We start from the raw sequence: 25,443 nt of genomic DNA on the forward strand, positions 1-25,443 counted from the left end.
GTAATAACTTTAAACAGACCCTCTTTCCGCAGAATTGCCTCTGCATACAGAACCCAGTCCGCATAGTTTTTCTTATTGAGCTTAGGAATCCCAAAAGCATCAGCCAGCCTTTCATTTGCCATCTCTGCTACGTTAAACAAGCTGCGTCACTGCTGCTTCAAACTTCATTCCAAAGGCAAGTTCAAAAGTACTTTCGGTTTTCCAGCCACCCCCAAGCCTTTGAAGCCTTTGCCTGTTGCCGTGGCAAACGGCCTTAAAAGTTCAAAGTCCAGCCATAAAGCCATCAACTAGAAGCTGGCAGGCTGCCCGGAGCATGAGCACATACCTCTCATCAATCATCTTGACGCAGAGAAGATAACATCCGATCTGTTTCTCTGTTCCTTTGCCGGAATTCCGACCCGACTTCTGGAGTCCATCCTTCAGTTTGATTGTGTTATTCTGGGCCCGGAACCAAAAATGTTGTAATTGCAGACTCCTGTACACAGCGGAAGGATGAGCAGTACATGCCACATGCTTAACTTTAGTTTATTTACACTTCAATGCTGAGAGATCACAAGCAGGCATCTTGCTTCTGTGAGAGCAGAGAAGCAAATCCTCTCTCCTCAAAGAACCCCGAGAGAGCAGTGAAAAACAGGAAACCAGTGTACGTCACATCCAGTCTCCCATTCCCGTGGGAAACCCAACAGTGCACTGACTGTGGAATGCAAAACATTGTCCCGTGACAAGCACTTCGCTGCACAGTGAAGGAAGCAGAAACCAACACTCCCTTGGGGCTCAGAAGTACTCATGCGTACCAGCCGTCTTCCGATGAGAGGCCTCCAGCAACTCTTTGCAGCACACAGCTTGCAGTCAGCGAGATTCCCTGCTTCCCTCCAGGCAGGGTCTCAGAGCTGGGCTTTCTTCTTCAGCAGCCAGCAGCTTTTCAGCACACAGCACATAAAAGCAGGCTTTCTCTGACAGCATAAAAGCTTCGGCTTCCATAACCTCTGAGAATAATTTATTGCTCAGAGAGATAAGGTCCAGCGTGCTTCTGTTGCGCAGCACACATTCCAAAAGCTCTGAGCAAAAGCAGAGTCTCACAGCGGTCAAAAATAAAGCCTTGTGTTTTCTGTGCGTCGATATGCATAAATCAGGCTGTCACGCAGAGTTACTGACCGACTCTGGGGTTGAAGTGCTCATCTCGCTTTATTGGCCGAGGGAGCATGACTAAGCCACTTCTGGCGAACCAGAGCAGCGCACGGAAACGCCGTTTACCTTCCCGCCAGAGAGGTACCTATTTATCTACTTGCACTTTGACGTGCTTTCGAACTGCTAGGTTGGCAGGAATTTACAACGTAAACTATCCATTATCCAGCAGAGTATGGAACATTGTACAAACGTGTCTGCCCTGGACGAAAACGAAAACAGAACAGAACAGAACAAAGAACTGAGACTCTTGGAAGTGACGCAGAGTATCTCCGCCCCACAGTAGGCAAGACGCACACTCTGAGCTGTTTAATCCTGTAAGCTCAGGTTCTCCTCACAATAACTGCTGTATTTGGCAGCACAGTAAGTGTGCATAGATAGCATTGCAGGCTTAAAGAGACACGCTCCATCTTCTGCTCCACATGGAACAGCAGCCTTGCTGAGATCCGTTTTGCTTATTTCTCCATGCCAGGTATGTCCTTCTCCCACCTGGGGACAGTCCCTGTGCCCATGTAGGGCAAAACTCCTTGTACCTAACTCCTGCAGAGCCAGGCAGCAGGAAAGGGAAAGTCATCTGTTGCATTCTGAAGGTAAAGGAAGGACTGGACCCTGATTAATAAAATAGACACGAGGCTTGACCAGAAAGACTCTGGGAGAAAAGTGTGCAATGCCACTCCCTGGCCCAGGCCATTTTTATTCACAAAAGAATTTTAACACAGTGTTTGTAACAACCAATCAGATTTCCTCTGAGCATTTCAAAAAATCCCATGTGGGGACAAAGTGAGATCAGAGGAAGCCTCTTAACTACAAAGAACTATTTACTATTTGAGCATGCATACATGTTTAGGCTAAATAAAACAGGAACCAAAGAGGAATGCATTTAGCAAACCCCGGAGGTCATAAACCTATAGGAAAGGAAATACAGGCATTTTACCACCTCCATGTAAACTCTGTTCCTGGCCCTAAAAGCTACCTAAAGATTACCAAAAGCTACATCATAGCTACCTCCTTATCTTTATGTACTTAGGATGCCTGGTGAACAACTAGTCTGTGCTATGTGACTACCAGGCATAGAGAAAATGGTCAGAGGTGCGGAGGCTTGTGGGATTGATCAGAAATCATGTCAAATGACTCAAGCCCAGTCACGGGGATTCGAACCGCTGACCTTCTGATGCGCAAGTACTAAGCTCTGTAGTTTAACCCACAACGCCACCCGCGTCCCTTACCTGACAGCAATTGCAGAGTGTGCTGCTGCTTTTAGGTCCTGCTTGTGGGCTTTGCATTGGGGCATCTGGCTGGCCTCTGAGCAGGGGCAGACTTTGGTAATCTTTGGTAAACTGGTGCACTGAGGTATGACAAAATTTGGCACACTGAAATGGACCGTCTCAATTTTGCTCTCCCTCTTTTGGCGCCCTTTATATGGGAAGCACCCACACTGCCCAAAATCAGGCGCTGCTGTGAAACAGGATGCTGGACTAGATGAGCCCCCTTTGGCTTGATCCCACTACCAGGCTCTTACGTGTCTTTCTGGCTCCCAGATGCACATTGTTGGACGGCACCTGCCTGGCGGGGTCTATTGCCACGGTATGAGCATGCCACCTTCATTCCCACAAGCTGGCCCACGAGCCTCTGGGTGTTTGGAGGAGCCAGTGAAACTGGGAACAGTAATTGTGTGCAAGTTCTGGACCTCCGTATCAGTTATTTCCGTTTCATTTTATTACTTCTTGGAGTATTTTTGAAAAAAGATTTCAAACATGCAGCTGTCCAATTTCTAAATTTATTCATATCCAATATTTGCATCCCACTATCCCACCAAGGAGCTCAGAGCAGCAAATATAGCTCTCCTGAGAATAGTTATCCTCACAACAACCCATTGAGGTAGGTTAAGCTAGGAGAGAGTGATTGGTCTAAGTTCACTTGGCCTTAGTCAGGGGGTTGAATCCTAGTTTCTCAGGACTTAGTCCAACAATCTTACCACTACACCACACTGGCTATCTGTTAGATGATGGGTTAGCGTACTGCAGCAAAAACAACAGTGTCTTGTGTCACCGTCTATATCTAATAAATTTATTATGGCATCAGCTTTTGCACACTACAATCTGGCTTCTTTAGATGCATGAAGTATTATCCTGAGTTACTGCACTAGTGGGTCAGAAGGTGGAATTGTGAGATCAGAAGGAAATAATATGCAGAGATGGTGATACTTGTGTTTTAACAGTGGCCATTGACATACACACAAAATAGTTGTTTATAACATCCAAGCCATCGGTCAGAAAACTGGCACATGTAATTTGATTTAAAACCCCAAAATGTTTCAATTCAGTCCCTAATTTATAGCACTAAATCTCTTGAGGAAGTACAGTTCAGTAGTTTCAAGTTCTAGTTTCTCTTTGACGTTACTTTGAATCAAAGTACCACTAAATTAGCCTTGCATTTAAGCACTCACCTGGTAAGCAAAGGGGACTAGGAATTCCATTTCTTTTTTAAAAAAAATATTTATTGCTTTTAAAAATTACAGAAAGGGAAAAGAAAAAGAAGAAAGACAAAAGAGAAAAAACAAAAAAGAAAGGAACAATACAATACAATATAAAAACAATACAATACACAGCCTAAACACATTAAACTAACCACATTAAACTAAGCTAAACAAAACCCTAACCCACCCTAACCCTAAACAAAATAAGACAAAAACCATAAAAAAACATACATCACAGCTTTTCCATGCTCTGTCTTTCATTCCCTTGTTTCTTCGACTTCCTCTCACCTCCCTTTTTGTATTCCACTTATATTAATTGTTTCAGCAAATCCTTTCCATCTTTCTATATTTTCTGTCATATTATAAATATCTTAACATATTTTTTATCCTTATTTTCCATTAAAACTAAAATACTTATATATGCTTAACTCTTTATAACATTTCTGCTAAGACCATAAAATTTCTTTCCACCAATTTTCTATCACTCATTAATTTTACAATATTTCTATATATAGACTTTAAATTCTCTAATCTTCTTCCACCATCTCCTCTCCCTGGTTTCAGAATCTGCCAGTCCTTTCCGTCAATTCCCTTTTTTTATATAAATATTTATTAAAAATTTTAAATATAAGTGCAAAGATAATAAACAATATAACATATATCATAACATAGTTTCATAACTTCTTTGGACTCCCTCACGTCTCCCGCTCCCACTTGCATCATTATAAACTTTTGCCAGCAATTTATCATCTTGTTTACAATCTTACTTCCCGTTCATTTAAATATAATCTAATGATTCTCCAAAAGGTTTATATTTTCCTCAATCTCACTTATCATCCTAATTCCATCTAATTTAGTGGTGCTCAATTATTTATGATCTAGCATCCTTCTTAACATTCAACCAAATTACAATATTTTTGTAAGTAAATCTTGAATTTCTTCCAGTCTTCTTCAACCCTCTCTTCTCCCAGGTCTCGGATTCTGCCGGTCATCTCGGCCAGTTCCATATAGTCTATCAGTTGCATCTGCCATTCTTCCAGTGTGGGTAGATCTTGAGTTTTCCAATGCTTAGCGATGAGTATCCTTGCTGCTGTTGTTGCATACAGGAAAAAAGTTCTGTCCTTCTTTATCACCCTCTGGCCGACAATACCCAAGAGGAAGGCCTCTGGTTTCTTAGGGAAGGTATACTTAAATACCTTTTTCAACTCATTATATATCGTTTCCCAGAAGGCCTTCACTCTAGGGCACGTCCACCAGAGGTGAAAGAATGTTCCTTCATTTCCTTTACATTTCCAGCATTTGTTATCAGACAAATGGTATATTTTGGCAAGTTTGACTGGGGTCATGTACCATCTATATATCATTTTCATTACATTTTCCTTCAGAGCATTACATGCAGTGAAGTTCAACCCAGTGGTCCACAACCTTTCCCAGTCCTCAAACATGATATTATACCCAATATCCTGTGCCCACTTTATCATAGCCGATTTAACCATTTCATCTTGTGTATTCCATTTTAACAGCAAGTTATACATTCTTGAAAGTACCTTAGTCTTAGGTTCTAACAGTTCTGTTTCCAATTTCGATTTCTCCACCTGGAACCCGAACTTTCTGTCATTTTTAAAGACTTCTTTAATTTGAGCGTAGTGTAATCAGTCTCGCACTTTATCCTTCATTTTCTCCAAACTCTGCAATTTCCAATTGTCTCCATCTTTTTCTAATATTTCCCAATATTTTGGCCATTTGGCCTCCATATTGGGTCTTTTTCGGGCCTTAGCTTCCAGCGGTGAAAGCCACCTTGGAGTTTTGTTTTCCAATAAGTCTTTATATTTTGTCCAGACATTAAACACTGCTTTTCTGACAATATGGTTCTTAAAGGCCTTATTGATCTTAACCTTGTCATACCATAAGTATGCATGCCAACCAAAAGCATTGTTAAAACCTTCCAGATCCAGTACGTCAGTGTCTTCGAGAAGTAGCCAATCTTTTAGCCAGCAGAAAGCTGCGGCCTCATAGTACAACTTTAGGTCTGGCAGGGCAAAGCCTCCTCTTTCTTTCGCATCAGTTAGTATCTTAAACTTAATTCTGGGCTTTTTGCCCTGCCAGACGAACTTAGAGATGTCTCTCTGCCACTTCCGGAAGCACTCCGTCTTGTCCACAATCTGTTTGAAACAGAAACAACATTTTTGGCAATACATTCATCTTGATAGCAGCAATTCGGCCTAACAAAGAAAGTTTCAACTGTCCAACTGTCTAAGTCTCTCTTAATTTCTGACCAACATTTTTCATAGTTGTCCTTAAATAGACTCAGATTTTTTGCTGTTATGTTTACCCCTAGGTACTTTACTTTTTTAACCACATTTAATTCTGTCTCTCTCTGAAACCGTTCTGACTCTGTATCTGTCAAGTTTTTTTCCAATACCTTGGTTTTTTGTTTGTTTAATTTAAATCCCGCCACCTGACCAAAGTCTTGAATCAATTGTAATACTCTTTTCGTACTAGATTCTGGCTCCTGCAGGGTCAAAACTAGGTCATCTGCAAAAGCTTTAAGTTTATATTGCTTCGCTCCGACCTGAATTCCTTCCACCAACCGGTCCCCTCTAATCATATTCAAGAGCACCTCCAGAACTGAAATAAATAGCAAAGGGGAAATAGGGCAGCCTTGTTGTGTTCCTTTTTCAATTTTAAACTCTTCTGTAACCACATTGTTAACTATCAGTTTGGCCTTTTGTTCTGAATATATTGCATCAATCCCATTCTCGAAACCCCGTCCCACTCCCATTTCTTTTAAATTTCCCTTCATAAATTTCCAGGAGATGTTGTCAAAGGCCTTCTCCGCATCTATAAAAATTAAGACTGCTTTTGTATTTATGTCTGTTTGCAAAAGTTCCAAGATGTCAATAATGTTCCTTGTATTAGCAAACAGATGTCTACCTGGGAGAAAGCCTGCCTGGTCCTTGTGAATTACTTCATTTAATACTTTTTAAAATCTACTTGCCAGAATATCTGCAAATATTTTGTAATCCACATTTAAAAGAGAGATGGGACGATAGTTCTTAAGTTGTGTCTTTTCAGCTTCCGATTTTGGTATCAATGTGATAAAAGCTTCCTTCCACGATTCTGGCGCCTTCTTCCCCTCCATAATTTCATTGCTAACCTCCATCAATGGTTGTATCAGATAGTCTTTTAATGTCTTATAATACTTGGAGGTCAGCCCATCTGGCCCTGGGGATTTGCCCAATTGCATGTTCTGAATGGCTTGTTTGATCTCTTGTCGTGTTATTTTGCAATTCAGGATTGAACTATTTCCTTGTGACAATTTTGGTAATCCATTTTTTCCCAAAAATTGTCTAATCTCAACCTCATCTTGCGGCCCTTGAGTGTATAATTTTTTGAAATATCTCTGGAAGCACTTTCTAATATCCACAGGGTTCTGAATATTTCTTCCTTCAATCTCTAGATTTGTAACTGTATTTTGTTTTTGTCTCCTCTTCAGCTGCCAAGCTAGCAGTTTCCCACATTTATTTGCCGATTCAAATTTTTTTTGTTTCATTAATTTGATCTTCCATTCTATCTCCTGATTTATCAATTTAGAATATTGTGCTTGATAAAGTTTAATTTCTCTCAGAGTCGGCTGTGACTTCGGATTTAATCTTAACTTCTTCTCTAGTTCTTTGATTTTCTCCAGGATCTTATCTTTCCTCTCATTTTGTGTCCTTTTCTTTACAGCATTCTGTTGTATCAAGAACCCCCTCATCACGGCCTTGCTTGCGTCCCAGATAATTCTTTTTTCCACCGTAGTGTTCATGTTTATCTCAAAATAGTCCTTCAAAGCTTTTTGGGCCTTCTTAATAATCTCCTGATCTCTAAACAAATTGTCATTCATCTTCCATCTAAAGGAAGTAGTTGGTAGTAGTGTCATGTCCATCTTTACTGCATTATGGTCGGAGCAGGTCTTTGGGCAGATTTCCACCTTCCTGGCCTTGGGTGCCAGACCTCTAGATATCCATATTTGGTCGATTCTTGTCCAGGTCAGTTGGGCTTCAGAGAAAAATGTTCCCTCTCTTCCCAAGGGGTTCTTTGTTCTCCAGATGTCAATCAGGTCCATATTGTCTGTCATTTCAAAAAAAGTCTTTGGTAGTCTGCCGTCTTTTGTAACGTTTTGGCTTTGTGACTTATCCATATTAGTTGATACCACCCCATTCATGTCTCCCATCATGATGATGTTGTTGTAGACCAGATAATCCAGCATAATCTCATGCAACTTCTTGTAAAATTCCGATTTCCCCTCATTTGGTGCGTAGATTCCTAATATCAAAAGCTTCTCTCCTTGATGCTGTATCTCAATTGCCAAGATTCTTCCATGTTCATCTTTAAATAAAAATTTAGGTGACAGGCTCTCTTTTGCATATATCACCACACCTCTCTTCTTTACTCTGTCCGAAGAAATAAATTCCTGGCCAAGTCTTTTGTTTATTAACACTTTTCTATGGAGCCTAGTCACATGTGTTTCTTGTAGGCAAATAATGTCCAATTGTTCTTTGTTTAATATGTGAAATACTTTCCTCCTTTTTTCCGGGATGTTACAGCCATTTGTATTCCAGCTCAAGAGTTGCAGAGACATCCTGAATAAATCTGGTTATTTTCCTAGGGGTGGTATCTTGTTCGCTGGATCTTCAGGTTCCAAGGGTGCCAGTACCGCCGGAGCTCCAGGCCCAGAGGGTGATTCAATTCCTTTTTGAAGGTCCTCTCCGTATGCAGTCAGAAATTTGTCTCTATCTTCCAGTGATCTAATTTTAACCTTCTTCCCTCTGAAGGTAAAGGATAGTCCTTGGGGAAATTCCCACCTAAAGATAATTGAGTTGCTCCTCAGCAATCTAACCAATTCCAAGTAGTCGGATCTAAGGTCCAACAGTTGTTTAGGAATATCTTTGTAAATTTCAATTCTTCTGTCCAAAATGTCCAGTGACTTTTCGTAGTGTAGGCCCAAAATCTTATCCCTTTCCTCCTTTGATCTCAATGTTATCAAACAGTCTCTGGGCTTCTCTTTCTTTACAAGTCTTCCAAGCCTAAAAGCTGATACAATTTTAAAGTCCTTTTCCTCTAAATTCCAAAACTTTGAAAATTCTTTAGTCAAAAACTCAGCTAAGTTGCATTCTTCCGCTTCTGGTATTAACCTTATCCTTAAGTTACTCTTCCGGTTCCGCAGTTCTATCATGGAAAGATAGGTCTGGTGTTCACCTACTTGTTTACAGAGTGGTCTTACCTCTTGTTTTAAATTTTCAAGTTTTTGGCTAGTATCCTCAGCTAATTTCCGATTTTCTACTGTGGCCTCCGTCAACTGCCCAATTGTTTGTACGTTCTGAGCTACTTGTCCAGTTAATCTATTTAGACATTCTGTATTTTGATCAATTTTAGCAGTTTGCTCATCAGCTTTCTTGTCCAAAGATTCCACTCTCTTGTCCAGAGATTCCAATTTTTCATAAATTTTCTCTAAAATAGAAGCAGTTGCTCCTGAGACCATATCTTCTAATTGTAGCTGCTCAGTTTCTCCCTCCCCTGCCCGTGGCAGAGAGGCGGCTTCTTCCTCTGAAGGCAAAGTAGGTACAGATGATCTACGTGTCTGCGAGGCTGAGGTTAAGGTTGTTAAGGTTGTTTGTCCAGCTCTTCCCCTCTTTCTTGCACCACTCATTCCAGAGTTATCTAAAAGTCAAGGTCAAGCTGAGTTGTTCCCATGAGAAAGCTGCAGCCCAGAGAAAAACAGTCAAACAGGAGGTCGGGAAAAGGAAAGTAAAATGATGTCACTGTTGTAAGTCCCAAATCCTCTAGGGGGAGCTTGGAATGTCTTTAGGGAAGAATCCCATTCTGATATAATTATTAAAATCAAATTTAATGTCCAAGAACCTTCAATAACAGGTTTTAAGCAGTTAGTGTTGTCAGCCACAATGTTTCAGACAGTGCATACTGGTGTTTCAAATGGTGTTTTCAAAGTAGCAAGTCCAAACCCCTCAGATTGTTGCAAGTTTTAATACACAATAGCCAGATCTGCAAACTGACAGCTCAGTTACTCAGGCAGCTCCAGCCCCTGGGTTTCTCACTCAAATTGTAGTTCCAATAGAAGAAAGGTATCACAATGCTAGTAAAAGTCAAAAAATCAAATGCTTAAAATCCTTATTTTGATTGAGGAAAAGTTCAGTGGGTGCTCAGATCAATTAGGTTGAGAGTTCTTTCTATGCATCCACTCCTCCAGCTCTTTGCTTTGAAGTTCAGTGGCAGCGGAAAACGGACTTCCTGTTTTTACATCGCTCCGCTTTCAGCCAAATTCAGTATTTTTAGTCTCAAATTTTTATAAAGTCCTTCTTTACTCACGGGTTGTTGCTTTTCCGAATCAGAGGTTTCCAGGAAAAGATGTCAGCGCTCACCAGCAGCAGCAGCGCGGCTTCACTCCGCAGATTGCGAAACGACTCACAGCGCCGCTACCCCCTCCACGTTCCGGAGCCCCTTACGGGGTTCCTTCAGCGTTTTGGGGGCCGCTTCTGGCGCCCGCCGAGTCTCAAGACCACAGGCTCTTGCTGCCTGTGGGTTGCCAAAGTGGGTCTCCGCTTCGCCGTAGCGGACGACCCTGTTTCCACGGAGCTTCCTCCTCACAGAATGCGGAGGACCGCCATTACCGTTCGCGCCGCCTCCGGAAGTCTTTTCCGTCAATTCCATATAATCCATCAACCTGGAGATCTTATGTCCGAGGCTCTTAACTCTTTTCTGCTGATCTTCTTCATATTCTTTAATGCCAAGGAGCAGATCTCGGGAAAACTCCAACCTAACAACACTTTTAATCCTCCTAGATAGATCAGTCAAATTTCCATAGTTGAAACTGAGGTCTATAAGATGTTTCATGACATGTTTCGAAATTCCTCCAAATCCAAATGCCCCCAGAACTCCAATCTCTTCCAGACCCAAGTCCATGTCCCAAAAGTCAGTTAATCCCTGCATAGAGGGATCTTTCCAACTTTCCTTCTTCCGTCGAAGCCGGGATCCAATCCTTAAAATCTGGCTTTTTCTGGATTCAATCATAGAAGGCCTCAATTTGTAATCCTCGATTTGCTTCTGTAGGACTGAGGATCCCGCTTGTATTACTTTAGAGTCAACAACCACAGCTTTCTCTTTCTCCTCCACAATTTGTCCTGCCAAAGTAGATTCTTGTACCAAGTCCTGAATTGTTTCTATGTTGGTGCTCACTTTTTGTCTCAAATTGGTCGTTTTTTGTTCCAAATTGTCAATTTTGAGAGACATGTCATCCGTCTTCTTATGAAGCTGTTCCAGCGAATAACTTACATAATACCGTCACAATGGCTTCTCCTATCAACATTTTGAATGGTCCAAGGTTAATCTCTGGTTCTCAGAATCCTTATCTTGCAGCTGGAGATCTCCCAGTTACACTCCTGTAACAGTTTCAAAAGCTCCCTCTAGAGGGAAACAGTCTCCACTTGTATCAATTATTTCAAGCACAACTCAAGCAATAAAAATAGTTTCAATTTTCTGTTACTTCCCCTCCTTTTTAAACGCAGAAGAGGACAATGGAAACAGTATCTTACTCTTATTTAGCTAGCTGTCAAATCCGTTCTGTCAATGAACTCTCCCCAAACGTCATCTGGCAGCCCGTTTCCAGGTTCAGAGCAGTGGCAATTTGATTTTTCACTCTCTCCTGCAGGCTCACTAGGTCCAAAATTTCCCCCCTCTTCTCCTGAATCCAAGGGGGGGTTTGTATTTTTAACCGATGGAAATTTAATCTTTTGCCAAAAGCTTTCAAAGACTTTAGCTTGTAACGTCTTTGCTTCAGTCTATTTACAAAAGCGGAAGGCGGACTTCCTGTTTATAACCTTCCCGCTTTGGTGCCAAATTAAGATATTTAAAGATCCAATTTTCCGTTGTACTCACCGGTAGTTGTTTAAAATCCAATTGTCCACAGGAAAAAGTCAGCGCTCTCCGGCAACAGCAATGCGGCTTCACTCCGTGAAAGAAGCAGTCGATTCAAAGCACCGCGCCACTCACCCCACGTCGCTCCGGATCCCCAAAACAGGGTTTCCCCGCGAGTAGGGGAGGCGCAAAAGGTGCCAGCCGAATCCCAGGTTCACAAGCTTCTCCCGCTTGTGATTTCAGTGGCTCTCCGCCTTCACCGTGGCGGTCAGACCCTGCTTTCTACGGAGCAAGTTCCTCCTGATCGGAGGAGCTCCGCCATTGCCGGAGGCGCCAACCCGGAAGTCCAGGAATTCCATTTCTTTCTTCCACATGTGACGTGTAATTCGCACCCACTCCCATTTTCTGTGCTTATAATTTACTTGTGTGCAATCCCCAATTTTTCAATATTGTAGCTTACAAATATTTTTGTTTTCCACGTTAGAAGGTGGAACTTGGATGAGCCCTAAGGTGATCGGCACTCCACCATCCCTTCGGACTTATCATACATCCTCAGCAGTGATTGGGGACCATTTATATGTATTTGGAGGAGGCGATAAAGGGGTGGATCCAGTCAAAGACCAGCAGCTTCACATCTTTGACTCTGGTAAGCTTCCTCTGCTCCTGTGCAGATGTTTCCCAAACTAAATGTTTAGCTGATTCCCCTGGGCCTGGCAGCAGATGGAGCAAAGTAGGAGTTGAATCCTGTTAGCCCTACTTAGAGAAAAACCGTCGAAATGGATAGACATGACTAATGTAGGCCTTTTAATTGCAATGGGTCTACTCTTAGGTAAAACATAGCTAAATGCAACCCTATGTGTGGGAAGCAGGGAGCAAGGACCTTGAGGTAGCTGTTGCTTCATCTTAATACATTTCTCTCTCGCCACCTGTAGCCACTCTGACATGGCTGCAACCAGAAGTTTGGGGCGACCCTCCTGCTCCTCGACATGGCCATGCCATGGTGGCTGTCGAGAACAGGCTCTACATACATGGTGGATTGGCAGGTGATACCCTTTTTGATTATCTCATCTGCTTTGATACAAATAAGTACTCAGTTGTGCAAACTTTGTGGAAAGGGATTCTTATCTTCCCATCTTGCCTTAAAAAAAACCAAAGCCATAAAACTTTAGCTTTTAGAAGCTACACATTATAAAGCAGGGGTCAGCAATTTTTTTCAGCAGGGGGCCGGTCCACTGTCTCTCAGACCTTGTGGGGGGCCAGACTATATTTTGAATTTTTTTAAAAAATGAACTAATTCCTGTGCCCCACAAATAACCCAGAGATGCATTTTAAATAAAAGCACACATTCCACTCATGTAAAAACACCAGGCCGGCCCCACAAATAACCCATAGATGCATTTTAAATAAAAGGACACATTCTACTCATGTAAAAACATGCTGATTCCCGGACCGTCTGTCGGCCAGATTTAGAAGGCGACTGGGCCTTAGTTTGCCTACCCATGTTATAAAGCCTTAAAGGCTAAGAATGTGAGAAATACTGTAGGATCCCGATTACAGTTTCCACCTGCAGTCTGTGTTACTACAGAATTGTGGTACAGCCTTAGGAGGTGGTGTGGGGTAGTGGGTAGCGTTTGACAAGATCCAGGAAGATGAGGAATTGGACTTCCGGTTGAGCCAGACCCCAGCGCGAACGGGGATTTTTCCGCTAGGAGAATCCCGGGTTTTCCGAAGGAAAAGGGGGTGCTACAGGGCGCAGTAGCCCCCCGAAAATACTCTCTGGAGGAGGTCCAGGAGTTCTGGTTCCCGCTGATGCCGAAACGCTAACCGTCCAGCCGTCAGGTAGCTCCTATTCGGGGTGAAGAGAATGGCGGGCAGGGAAGCGGGCTGAAGGGAAGCCATTGCTGCCTTCGGAAAGTGAAGCCCCGAGTTCGCAAGGAAAGTGCTCAATTCTCAAATTACAAGAAATTCGGACCTAACTTTAATTAAAAAAAGGATTGATTTGGTCTAAGGAAGGATTCGGAACTAAAAGCTAAAACAACGGAGGTCGGCTGTCTTCTGAAATCAGCTTAGACGCAGGACTGCAAGCAGAGCTGGAAACGGGAAGTGAGTTGCCGCTAGCGGCTTTGATCTTTTTCCTCCTTTTGAAACTTTTAAAAGTAACCTTTTCAGTAGAAGCAGTGGAAAAATAACAAAGTTAAAAAGGGGGGAAGAAGCTGGAAACTTTTAAGCCCTCGAAGATATAAAGCACTGAGTTAGGAGGAGTCTGTGAACAACTCAGGTCTGTTTTTTTCGAATATCTGCGCAATAGAGCTTCAGACTCCATTGTTACTATTTTTAGAACAATGTCTCTTGTCGGGAATACAGAGATAGAAGGAAATATTTGAATGCTACTCCAACTGGTTTTTGCTGGTTTCTTCTATTTGTTTTTTTGGAAGGATTACAAACTGTTGATTTTTTTTTTACTAGCATTATTTGGATTAGGGGGAAATTAAGTTAAAATTCGCTAAAAACTCTATACAACTTAAGATCTGAAACCCTGTGGACAAACAGGGAACTACAACTTCTTTTTTTGATCTGACTACTTTGGATTTTTCTTTTTTTTATGCCCTGTTGTGCTTTGAAGTCATTTTAGTGACTTATGGAAACAATTTTTGGATGACATTTCCCCCAATCCTAGAAACTGTTTAAAGTATTTTTATTTGGATATTAATTATTTTATTTTGGAATCTATTTAGAATTGGATTAGGACTCTTTTTGACATTTTATTTTTCTTTATTTTTTTTGTTTCTGTCTTATCAATTTCTAATTTCCTTTTTTGAAGTTTTGAATCTGGTCTGCTCCTATCTCCAATTTGAGAAGTATTATTTTGTATCCTCGGAATAACTTTTTGGACCAATCTAAAATTCTGGATTTTTGGGCCATTTCTGGAGGGAAATTTCCATAATTGGATTACAAATTTCTACAACTGGACAAATTCTCTTATTTACTGATCTATCTGCTCTGGAACATTTTGGACTTTGGATTTTGGTTTCTACTGTCCTCATCTAATTGGAAATAGCCTAACTGGTGGCGGAAGAAGGATTAGCCTAAGTGGTGGCGAGAAGATATAAGGGCTGCACCATCCTACCTCTACCTCTATTAATATTGTTTAGTGGAGTTGTAAAATCTGGAATAAGGAACAATTTAATAATTCTTATTTTTCTTCAATCGGATCTGCATACTATACCCTTTCCAACCCCCAGGGGGAGTTGACTTATTTGTAATAATTGTTGTGATCTGATACTATTTAAAGGTTGACTGTAATAATTTGAATATTTTGTTAGTTATAAATTGTCATTATGGAAAAGATGAAAAAATCGGGTGAAGGAACTCCAGGGGATAGGAAAGGGTCGAAACGAGTCAGAATTTAGAGCGGAAATTTTGAGAATGTTTGCAGAAATCAAACAAAGTGGGGAAAAAATGGAAACTAAATTAGAACAGGTGGACAATAGAATTGGCAAAATGGATAAAAAAATAGACGAAACAGTTAATGAACTTAAAGGTCAAATAAAAGATGTAACTAAAAGAACACAAAAATTAGAGGAAGGGTGGAAAAGAACAAAATTAGAGATGAAAGAGATGAAAAGAGAGGAAGAGAAAATGAAAACAGGTATGTCAGAGATGAACAAGACCCAGGAGGAAGTTTTGGATTCGATTGCAATGAATGAATTAAGACAGAGAGAAGGCAATCTGAGGCTGAGAGCAATACAGGAGACACGGGGAGAGAATATTAAGGAGAAATTGATAAAGGAATTGGCACAATGGCTCGAGATAGAGCAAGAAGAGTTTGCAAAGACAGTTCAAAGTGCATTTAGATTGAGAGCAAGATCAGTTAAAACACGGAAAGCCCCAGGAGATTGTCTAGTTACATTTAAAGATAAAGACATGAGGAACCAGATATTACAAAAGAACAGAGAAAAAAGATTAAACATCGATGGAAATTACATTATTATCTTTAAAGATATTCCAATAAGATTATTGAAACGAAGAGAACCATACAAGCATTTGTACAAATTCTTAAGAGAAACAACATAGAATTCAGATGGGAATTCCCTGAAGGAATTTCATTCTTTTACAAAAGTAAGAAACACAGATTGACAAGCCCAGAAGAGACAAGCAAGTTCCAGAGAAAATATAAAGAATTAAGAGAAGAAGATGAAGAAGAAAAAGGAGCTGTAGGATGAGCAGGAGCAGGAGGACTGGGTCCAAAGGTTGACGAAGAAAAAGAAGAGAGAGGAAAGGTGTCAGAAGAGGAAGAGGAAGAGGAAGAGGAAGAAGAAGAAGAAGAAGAAGGAGAAGGAAAAGCAAAAGGATTATAAATTATAAAAAGTTCATATTTAATTTAAGAGGTAATAATGGCATTAAAAATTTGGAATTGGAATATTAATGGAATGAACGACAGGAAAAAAAGGAATAAAATTGAACAATGTTTAAAAAGGAAAAATTTGGATATAATTTGCCTACAAGAAACTCATGTGGCAAAGAAACATAGAAAAGTTTTGATTAACAGAAGATTAGGAAACGAGTTCATATCCTCTGATAAAAACAAGAAGAGAGGAGTCGTAATATATGTGAGGAACAAAATTGATGCTCAACAAATTTTCAAAGATGAAGAAGGAAGAATCATCGCGGTGCAGATCAAATGGCAAGGCGAAAAAATAATAATTGTCGGGATCTATGCACCAAATGGAAACAAGGCTGATTTCTTTAGAAATTTGGAAGAAAAGCTGTTCGAATACATGGACCAAAAGATAATAATACTGGGGGACATGAACGGTGTGGTGTCACTGGAAATGGATAGATTAAGAGCAGCAGGGACTAGCAAAGAAGGGAAACTCCCAAAGACATTTTTCTCAATGATAAAAAGCTGCAATCTAATTGATATTTGGAGATTGAGACACCCACTGGAAAAACAATTTACATTTTATTCAGATCCGAACCAGTCAATGTCGAGAATTGATCAAATATGGGTCTCAAACAAGTTAACTCCAATAATCAGGCAACTAGAAATTCAACCAAGAGTAATCTGAGATCATAGTCCAATAAAATTTGAACTACAAGGATACGAAGAGAGAACGTTTAGATGGAGAGTGAACGATTACCTCCTAGATGATCAAAAAATTGTGGAGAAAGCCCAAAAGTCTCTGATGGACTATTTTACAAATAATTATAATAAAGGCAATCAATACTGTTTGGGATGCCAGCAAGGCGGTTATGAGAGGATTCTTTATTCAGCAGAATTCAATCAAAAATAAAAACAGAGAAAAAGGAAAGAAGGAAATCTTAAGACAAATAATCGATAATGAACAAAAACTGGTTAAAAAACCGAATAATGAGAAAGCAAAACAGAATATAAAGGTTCTGCAAACACAATTTGCGATGATAATCAATAAAGAGGTTGAATGGAATATAAAAAGAATGAGACAAAGGAACTTCGAATCGGCTAACAAATCAGGCAAATGGCTGGCATGGCAAATAAAAAATAGAAAAGAACAGAATACAATCAACAAAATCATTGTGGAGGGAGAAGAAATAGATAGCCCAAAAGGTATCAGAAAAGGTTTCTTGGACTTTTACAGACATTTATACAAAAGAACAGAGAACAATATGAGGAAAATAGAAAGATACTTAAAAGAAAAAATGGTGCAGAAGATCCCGACAGAAAAAAGAGATAGGCTGAACGCCCCAATTGAAATGGATGAAATAAAAGAGATCATAAAAGAACTTTAAAAAGGGAAAGCTCCAGGACCAGATGGATTTACAGCAAGATATTACAAAGAGATGAAACACATCCTGTCGTTACCTTTGAAAGAAGTTATGGACAATATTCTTAAGGAAAGAGAAATTCCGGAAACATGGAAGGAAGCATTTATTACATTTATCCCGAAACAAGATTCGGTGTGATGGCCTAGGAATCCGATTCAGAGGCTGAACCGGAGGAATCCCAGCCTGCACAGGAGTCCCCGCCTCCAGGGCCGGCTGAACTGGGGCAGGGCCTTGATTCTGAAGTGCCTGCACCTGTGCCGGATCCTCAGGAGCAGGCACCAGGTGAGTCCACTCTGGCTCCAGAGGTGGTTGAGGACTCAGTGCCTACAGGTGAGTCTCCCCCTGGGCCCAGTAACCCTTCGGCCTCTCCTGAACTGCAGAGGCTCAGGGCAGAGAGGCGAAGGGAACTGGTTTCTCCCAGGAGGAGTGCTCGCCTTAAGGCCAGGAGAGGCGGGTCTCCTGGGGGCCGGGATCGCCCCTGGCCTCAGAGAAGATAAAGGCCAGTCAGCCCGGTCCCAGGTTGCGGGAGCAACGTCATTGTTGAGTACCTGTTCCTGCCCGGACCCAGACCTGACCCTCCAGTGTTCCTGTCCCCGCCCGGCTTCCGGCTTCAGACCTCGCCCCGCTCCTTGTGAACTGTTTCCAGGCTAGTGACCCAGGACCGGACTTTGACTACGCCAACGGTAACCTTCCCCCCCGGGGCCAGCACATTCTGACTTAACACAAGTAAAAAACAATAGGCCTATTTCACTACTTAATACAGACTATAAAATTTTCACAAGTATTTTAGCAAAAAGGAGATAAAAAAAATGCAAGAAATCATACATAAGGATCAAGCGGGTTTCCTACCTGGCAGACAGATGAGAGACAATGTAAGGAATATAATTAATATTTTGGAATATCTGACTGCCAGAAATGAGAAACAAGCTATGTTAATATTTGTGGATGCAGAAAAGGCCTTCGACAATATATCTTGGGACTTTATGTTAAAAAGTTTAGAATATATGGAGGTGGGGAAGGAATTTCTCAATGGAATAAAAGCAATCTATACTGAGCAGAAAGCTAAATTAATTGTAAACAATATGATCACGGAGGAAATAGGGATATCTAAAGGTACGCGACAGGGGTGTCCACTTTCGCCATTGTTATTCATCATGGTACTGGAGGTCTTTCTAAAGTCACTAAGAGAAAATGAGGCAATAAAAGGGGTCGCAGTAGGCCGGAATGAATATAAGGTGAAAGCCTTTGCCGATGACCTGGTCATAACGGTGGAAGAGCCTTTGGAAAGTATGAAAAATATACTTATGGAGGTAGAGAGATTTGGCCAAGTGGCAGGATTTATATTGAATAAGAAAAAGACTAAAATAATTGTTAAGAATATGGATCTAGATAAGACAGAAAATATACAGCAACAAGTCGGTATAGAGGTGGTGAAAAAGGTGAAATATTTAGGTATTTGGATAACCCCCAAGAATATAGATTTATATCAGAACAATTACATACCAGTGTGGAATGGGATAAAGAAAGATCTGGAAGTGTGGGGACGAATGAAATTGTCATTTTGGGGAAGGATTTCAACGATAAAGATGAGCGTGTTGCCAAAATTATTATTCCTGCACCAAACGATTCCAATAATCAAGGGGACTGGGGTCTTTAAAGAATGGCAAAGAGTGATTTCAAGGTATATCTGGCAGGGTAAGAAGCCAAGAATTCAATTTAAGTTACTAACTGATGCAAAAGAAAGAGGAGGCTTCGCCTTGCCAGACTTGAAATTGTACTATGAAGCCTCATGTCTTTGTTGGTTAAAGGAATGGATAAAATTAGAAAATACAGAGTTGTTAGATTTGGAAGGATTTGATAATAGATTTGGATGGCACGCGTATTTATGGGCTGGAAAGAAGAAAATCCATAAAGGTTTTGAAAACCACATTTTCCGAGGATCGTTAATAGAAATATGGGAGAGGTACAAAAACCTACTTGAAGCAAAAACTCCACACTGGTTGTCTCCGTTAGAGGTTATGACTGTTAAAAAAATTAATATGTGAAAGAATTGGATTACATATGGAAATTTGATTACTAAAGAAGGGGGAAAATGGAAAATGAAACCTTATGAAGAAGTCAAAACAAAAAAAATTCCTTCCAGTAGCACCTTAAAGACCAACTAAGTTAGTTCTTGGTATGAGCTTTGTGTGCATGCACACTTCTTCAGATACACACTTCTTCAGATTTGGTATCTGAAGCAGTGTGCATGCACACGAAAGCTCATACCAAGAACTTAGTTGGTCTTTAAGGTGCTACTGGAAGGAATTTTTTGTTTTGACTATGGCAGACCAACACGGCTACCTATCTGTAACTGGAACTTATGAAGAAGTGAAAGAGTTTGTGTATGATTGGTTACTGTCAGGGACTCAAGAGCGGGAGCACAGGGAAGGGAGGAGATGGAGAGCGAGGGGGAGCAATCCGAGGGCAGCGTAGGAGAAGATGACAGTAGCCCGAGAGATTCCATGAGCCTCTCCAGCGAATCGGAAGATTCACAGAAGGGGGCGCCGGTGGCCAGGGCAAGGGGGGCCCCAAGGGGGACACTCCAGAAACAAGGGGCCAGCGGGGACTCCCAGAGCAGCAGTTGGAGATCAGGACCGGCTTCCCCACCAGAGCGTAGTGGGGGGGAGGAGTCCCAGGTATCGGGGCCAGCGTATTCACCACCAGGGAGAGAAGATGAGTCAGGGTTGACCACGCCTACATCGGAGAGTCAGGCAACGGAGGGGAGGTCACGTCCAGCCAGCTTCCAGGAGGAAGGAAGCAGTGATAGAAGCAGTGTAACGGTCAGGAGGAGGATCACGGGGTTGGCGCGAGAGCCAAGTTCAAATGTACAGGAGCGCGGGACAGCAGAGAACGAGGATTGGGAACCAGGTCCTAAAGCCCGCAGGAGGCAGGGGGAGGAGTCAGGCGACTCAGCGTCAGAAGAGTCCAGAATGGCGAATGCCCCAGCGGGCAGGAGGACCCAGAGGAGGAGAGAGGAGAGGAAGAGGTGGAGCAGGGCTAGGATCTTAAACTGGTGTCAGAGGGGAGGAGATTCAGACGGAACTTCGGCGGTCTAGGGTTTAAGACGTAGAGCTGCGCGCTGCGGCTTTGAAATAGAAACTGAACTTCAATAAAGACTTTTGTACATAACGACAGCCTGGCGTTGGTCCTCTGTGAGCTGGGACCTAGGGGCGGCTCTGACAGTTACATTATTTCCAAATAAATGAAATGTTTAAAAAAGATTTTAAAGAATATGGATATGCAGAGAAGGATTCTAAATTCCAAACAGAAATAACAAATAATGTATATAAAATCCTATCCAAAATGTATAAGATATTGTTGGAATGGCATACAAAGGATGAAGAAGTTAAATCAGTTATGATAAAATGAGCCAGAGATATTGGTCATAATATACAATTTAACGATTGGATAAAACTATGGAATGAAAGTATTAAATTTACTGCATGTACTGCATTAAAGGAAAATGTTATGAAAATGATATATAGATGGTATATTACACCAGTAAAACTTGCAAAAATGTACAAAACATGTAAGAAGTGTTGGAAAAGTAAAGAAAAAGATGGTACATTTTATCATATGTGGTGGGAATGTAAGAAAGTGAAAAGCTTCTGGGAGCTGAGATATAATGAGTTGAAAAAAATGTTGAAATATACATTTGTCAAGAAACCAGAGGCTTTTCTCTTAGGAATTGTTGGTAATGAAATAAATAGAAAGAACCACAAAGTTTTCCAATATGCAGTAACAGCAGCAAGAATATTACTGGCCCAGAAATGGAAACAAGAACAAATACCAACGTTGGAGGAATGGAGAATGAAACTGATGGACTATGCAGAACTTGATAAACTGACTGGGAAGATTAGATATCTACGAGATCAAAAGTTCATCGAGGACTGGGGAAAATTAGCTGAATCCTGGGAATGTATAAGTGATAACGGAATAACGTTAGTGGCATTTAGAGAAGCTCTGTAACAGCAAAAGAAATATTGTAAAAAAGCAAAATAGAAGAGGGGGGTAGGTATAAAGGCAATACCAAAATTTGGAAATGTGTATTTAAAGAAATTAGAATTTGGATGATTGGCAGAGAAGCTGAAGGAAGTAAAAAACCGAAAAGTTTAATAGAAATTGTAATGTGTTATGAATGTATGGAAAATTAATAAAATTTAATTTTTTTTAAAAAAGGAAGACGAGGAATCAGATTCCCACTCAGATCTCACTGGGTGACCTTAGGTTAGGCACAATCTCTCAGTCTAACCTACTGTGCAGGGTTGTGAGGATACAAGGGAGGAAAGGGGAGGATAACCATGTATGCTGCCATAAGTTCCTTTATGGAAAGGAAGACATTAATGAGAAAAATAAATTCTAAATTCCATTCAGCCTTCCTTTGATTCCTCTCTTTCAGACATTTCCCATCTGTTTAAGCCACCCCCCAATAAGCTTTGCTGTCATTACAGCTAGAATCTTAACTTTGACGTAACTGTCCCAAACTCTTTACCAAATTCATTTTCCTGTTGCAGAATCACTGAATGTACAAGCAGCCCTGCTATGTGTGTTTCAAGCTCAGTTTGCTTAAGCTTTGCACCTGATGAGCACTGATGTGGATTGATTTAATGTGCTTGCAGCTGAAATGAAGTGGGAGACCCTGTTGGCTACTGGATCTGTACCAGCAGGGCGGGCAGCCCACTCAGCAGCTGTGTTTCATGGCCATTTGTATATATTTGGTGGAATGGACCCAACAGGAGCACTGGACACAATGTGTAAATATCACATAAGTGGGTGTTTCTTATGATGATGTCTTTGGTTAGCTTCCATTGGGAACATTATACTGGGGAATCCTCTTTGCGTATGTGCCATCGCCAGCAATTTTGAGATGGCAGCCCCAGCCATGTAACCTCCCCACATGACAACCTTATCTGAAGCTAGTAGTGGCTGAAGCTGATGGAAGCTGTAATCCAAAACAAAGTGCTTATGTGGCCTCTGATTATGTAGTGTGACTCCCCCCGCCCCCCCAGGATTATAAACACTGTCACCACATACTAAAGGGAGTGGGAGTAGTAGATCAGAGGTAGAGCTCATCTGTTGCATGAAAAAGGTCCCAGGATCAGTCCCTTGAGTCTGCAGTTTTTAAGAAGATGGAGAGGGAGGAGCATCAGGGAACAGGTGATACTGAAACAGATCTTTTTGCAACCCTGGGAAGTTGTGGTCAATTCAGAGTAGGCACACCTGGGCTACGTGTGCAAAAAGATTGATATGGAATAACGCAGCTTCAAGTTTATCAAGAGCATCTATAGCTCAGTGAAAGAGCAGGTGTTTTGCATGCAGAAAAGTCCCAGGTTTAATCCCAAATATTATCCAGTTAAAAGGATCTTTTGCAGCAGGTGATAGGAATGCTGTCCAGAGTTGTAAAGACTGCGGAGAGAATAATTGGGTGCACTCTTCCCACCTTGGGTCAAATCTATGCTTCCAGGTGCCATAAGAAAGCTGCAGAGATAGTGCAGGATAGTGCACACCCCGGAAATGATCTCTTTCAGCTTCTGCCTTCTGGAAGAAGGTACAGGGTCATAAAGACTAGGACTAGCCGCCTGAGAAACAGTTTCTATCCAAATGCAGTGTAAGGAGTCTCTATGGGAGTATATTGTATTTAAAAATGGGGTATCAGAGTTTTTAGGGGGCTAACCAGGCTGGGATAGCTGGCTTGTTGGTTTTAAATGTCTTATGTAGATTTTTTCAATTTCGTTGTTCTGTATGAGACAATGACAATAAAGATTATCGTATCGAAAGGGTATTCTCTCTCTCCTCTCTCACTAGCAGAAACCTTGAGGAGCTGCTTTCAGTCAGTATTAGGCAGCAGTGGGCTAGGTCAGGAATAATAGTACGTAATTTATTATTTTTACCCAACCCATCTGAACTTGTGGCTCTGCAATATGTTGCTGAATCCCCACCCTTGGCCATGCTGGTTGGAGCTGTTTGAAGTTAGGAATCCAACAGCATCTGGCAGGCCACGAGTTTCTTACTCCTGGTCTAGATGGGAAGAGTTTAAATGGTGCCCAAGAGCCGCTCAGTGTTTCAGTGTTCCACAACACCCAAAAGAACCCTTCTGGTCTAAATACTCCCACGTACTGTTCTCAGTCAGGAGCCTGCAAGCAGGAATTGTGCGAAACTGCAGTCTCCCCTTTTTTATTCCCAACAACTGGTTTGCTATATCCTCCATGAATCTATCTTTGCTGCTTTTAAAACCATACAAGCTGTCAGCAGTCACTGTTCCCATGTATGTCACTTAAAATGTTAAGAGGGAAAAGAGATCCCCAGTATTTCCACTCCCTGTAGAAGCTTCAGGTCTAATTTTCCAAGATTGACAAATAGTGGTTTTAATTGAAAAGAAGCTGCTGCAAACCCTCCCCCTTTTTTTGCATAGTTTTCTATTCTTTTTTTTAACTGCAGAAAATGGACATTGGACAAAGCTGGAGTTTAAAACTCCTGTGCCTTCTGCTCGTCTGGACCAGTCTATGTGTGTTGTTCCATGGAAAGTGTCTTCCAATGAGGACAGCAACGGGAAGGAAGGAGCTGGAGGCTCTAAAGGAGACAATCTATCTCAAGGCTGCCCAGATGAACACTTATGCTTAGTGTTTGGTGGAATGGATATTAAAGGGTAAATCTACAAAGACAGTACTGTAACTCTTCTTAAGTAAAATGTTTTAACTAAATGTAGCTGTTTAATAATCTATATCTGCCACCCTCCATGTAATGCAAGACAATCCACATTTTGTGCTGGAAGACTACAAATGAAGTGTGTGTGCATATTTCTGCCTCCTTAAAGTTTCAGTGTGTCCAATGGCTGGGAAAGGAAGGGAAGTGTTTAATAAAATACCAGTGAGTTGGCCTCCTTTAATGTAATCATTTCCTTAAATCAAATGTGGGTGGTTGACTGCTTCGTAGTACCATGGAAGTAAAATAAGACCCTCAGAAAATGAAATGTGTAGTTTCTACAGGTACTGAACCCCAAATGGTGCTCTCCTGCCAACAATGGGATGAATCAGGATGTGTTAGATGAAGCTAATAAGAATTAGTGCTGGAGGGTTCAGGATTGGACAATTTCCCATATAACAGTTTTACTGCACTGAAACAGTACAGATAGGAAAGTACCATTAACTCCTAAGGGCACACAGCTTTTGCCAACAATGGGCAGCAGATTGTAATTAAAACAGGTTATTGGCCAAGTGGTTTCATTGCATTAGCTTATGTTGACAAAAGAGCCAGACAGCTTGAATACTAAATAAGCAACACATCATGGGTCTGTTAGTTATGGTTAACTAAAATAGTAGATGGGCTGCTTCTTGTGTGATCAAGCAAACAAAATGCAGAGTTGAGCAGCTGATAAAGTTAGGGATTAAGTTATCCAAAATCATCTCCCTTGTGTGCTTGATCCAGCCCTTAGCTTCTCTCTTGTATATTTCTGGGCCTGAAATTATTCAGAGATCCAGCTTGAGGTATTCTGACCTGGCACAATAATGCATACTTACTCTGAGCTCATTTACACATTTCTCATCTAGAAACAAAACATGTAAACATTAAGGACCACTAGATGACCCTGAGGGTATCTTTCAATTGTACAATTCTGATTCTAATGTTACAGTGGCTTGTCAAGTCATCGCCCAATGGCCTGCTACCACCTAGCAGACATAGGTAAAGGTAAAGGGACCCCTGACCATTAGGTCCAGTCGTGACCGACTCTGGGGTTGCGGCACTCATTTCGCTTTATTGGCAGAGGGAGCTGGCGTACAGTTTCCGGGCCATGTGGCTAGCATGACTAAGCCGCTTCTGGCAAACCAGAGCAGTGCACGGAAACACCGTTTACCTTCCCGCCAGAGCGATACCTATTTATCTACTTGCACTTTGACGTGCTTTTGAACTGCTAGGTTGGCAGGAGCAGGGACCGAGCAACGGGAGCTCACCCCGTCGCGGGGATTTGAACCGCCGACCTTCTGATCAGCAAGTCCTAGGCTCTGTGGTTTAACCCACAGCGC

At 41.4% G+C, this 25,443-nt stretch overlaps 1 protein-coding gene across 1 annotated transcript; it reads left to right on the plus strand.

Annotated features, from left to right (window-relative positions):
* Window positions 1-1,650: 1,650 nt before the first annotated feature.
* Window positions 1,651-24,072, plus strand: LOC310836072 (rab9 effector protein with kelch motifs-like; the record flags this gene model as incomplete). The annotated part of the gene is made up of 6 exons (XM_083720997.1): window positions 1,651-1,657; window positions 2,670-2,876; window positions 12,060-12,221; window positions 12,508-12,729; window positions 22,027-22,191; window positions 23,861-24,072. The coding sequence occupies 6 exons, from the start codon at window positions 1,651-1,653 to the stop codon at window positions 24,070-24,072; spliced, it is 975 nt and encodes a 324-aa protein (XP_083577123.1).
* Window positions 24,073-25,443: the final 1,371 nt, after the last annotated feature.

Source organism: Podarcis gaigeae (assembly GCF_964106915.1).
Source record: "Podarcis gaigeae genome assembly, chromosome: W".
NCBI classification, from domain to species: Eukaryota; Metazoa; Chordata; class Lepidosauria; order Squamata; family Lacertidae; genus Podarcis; species Podarcis gaigeae.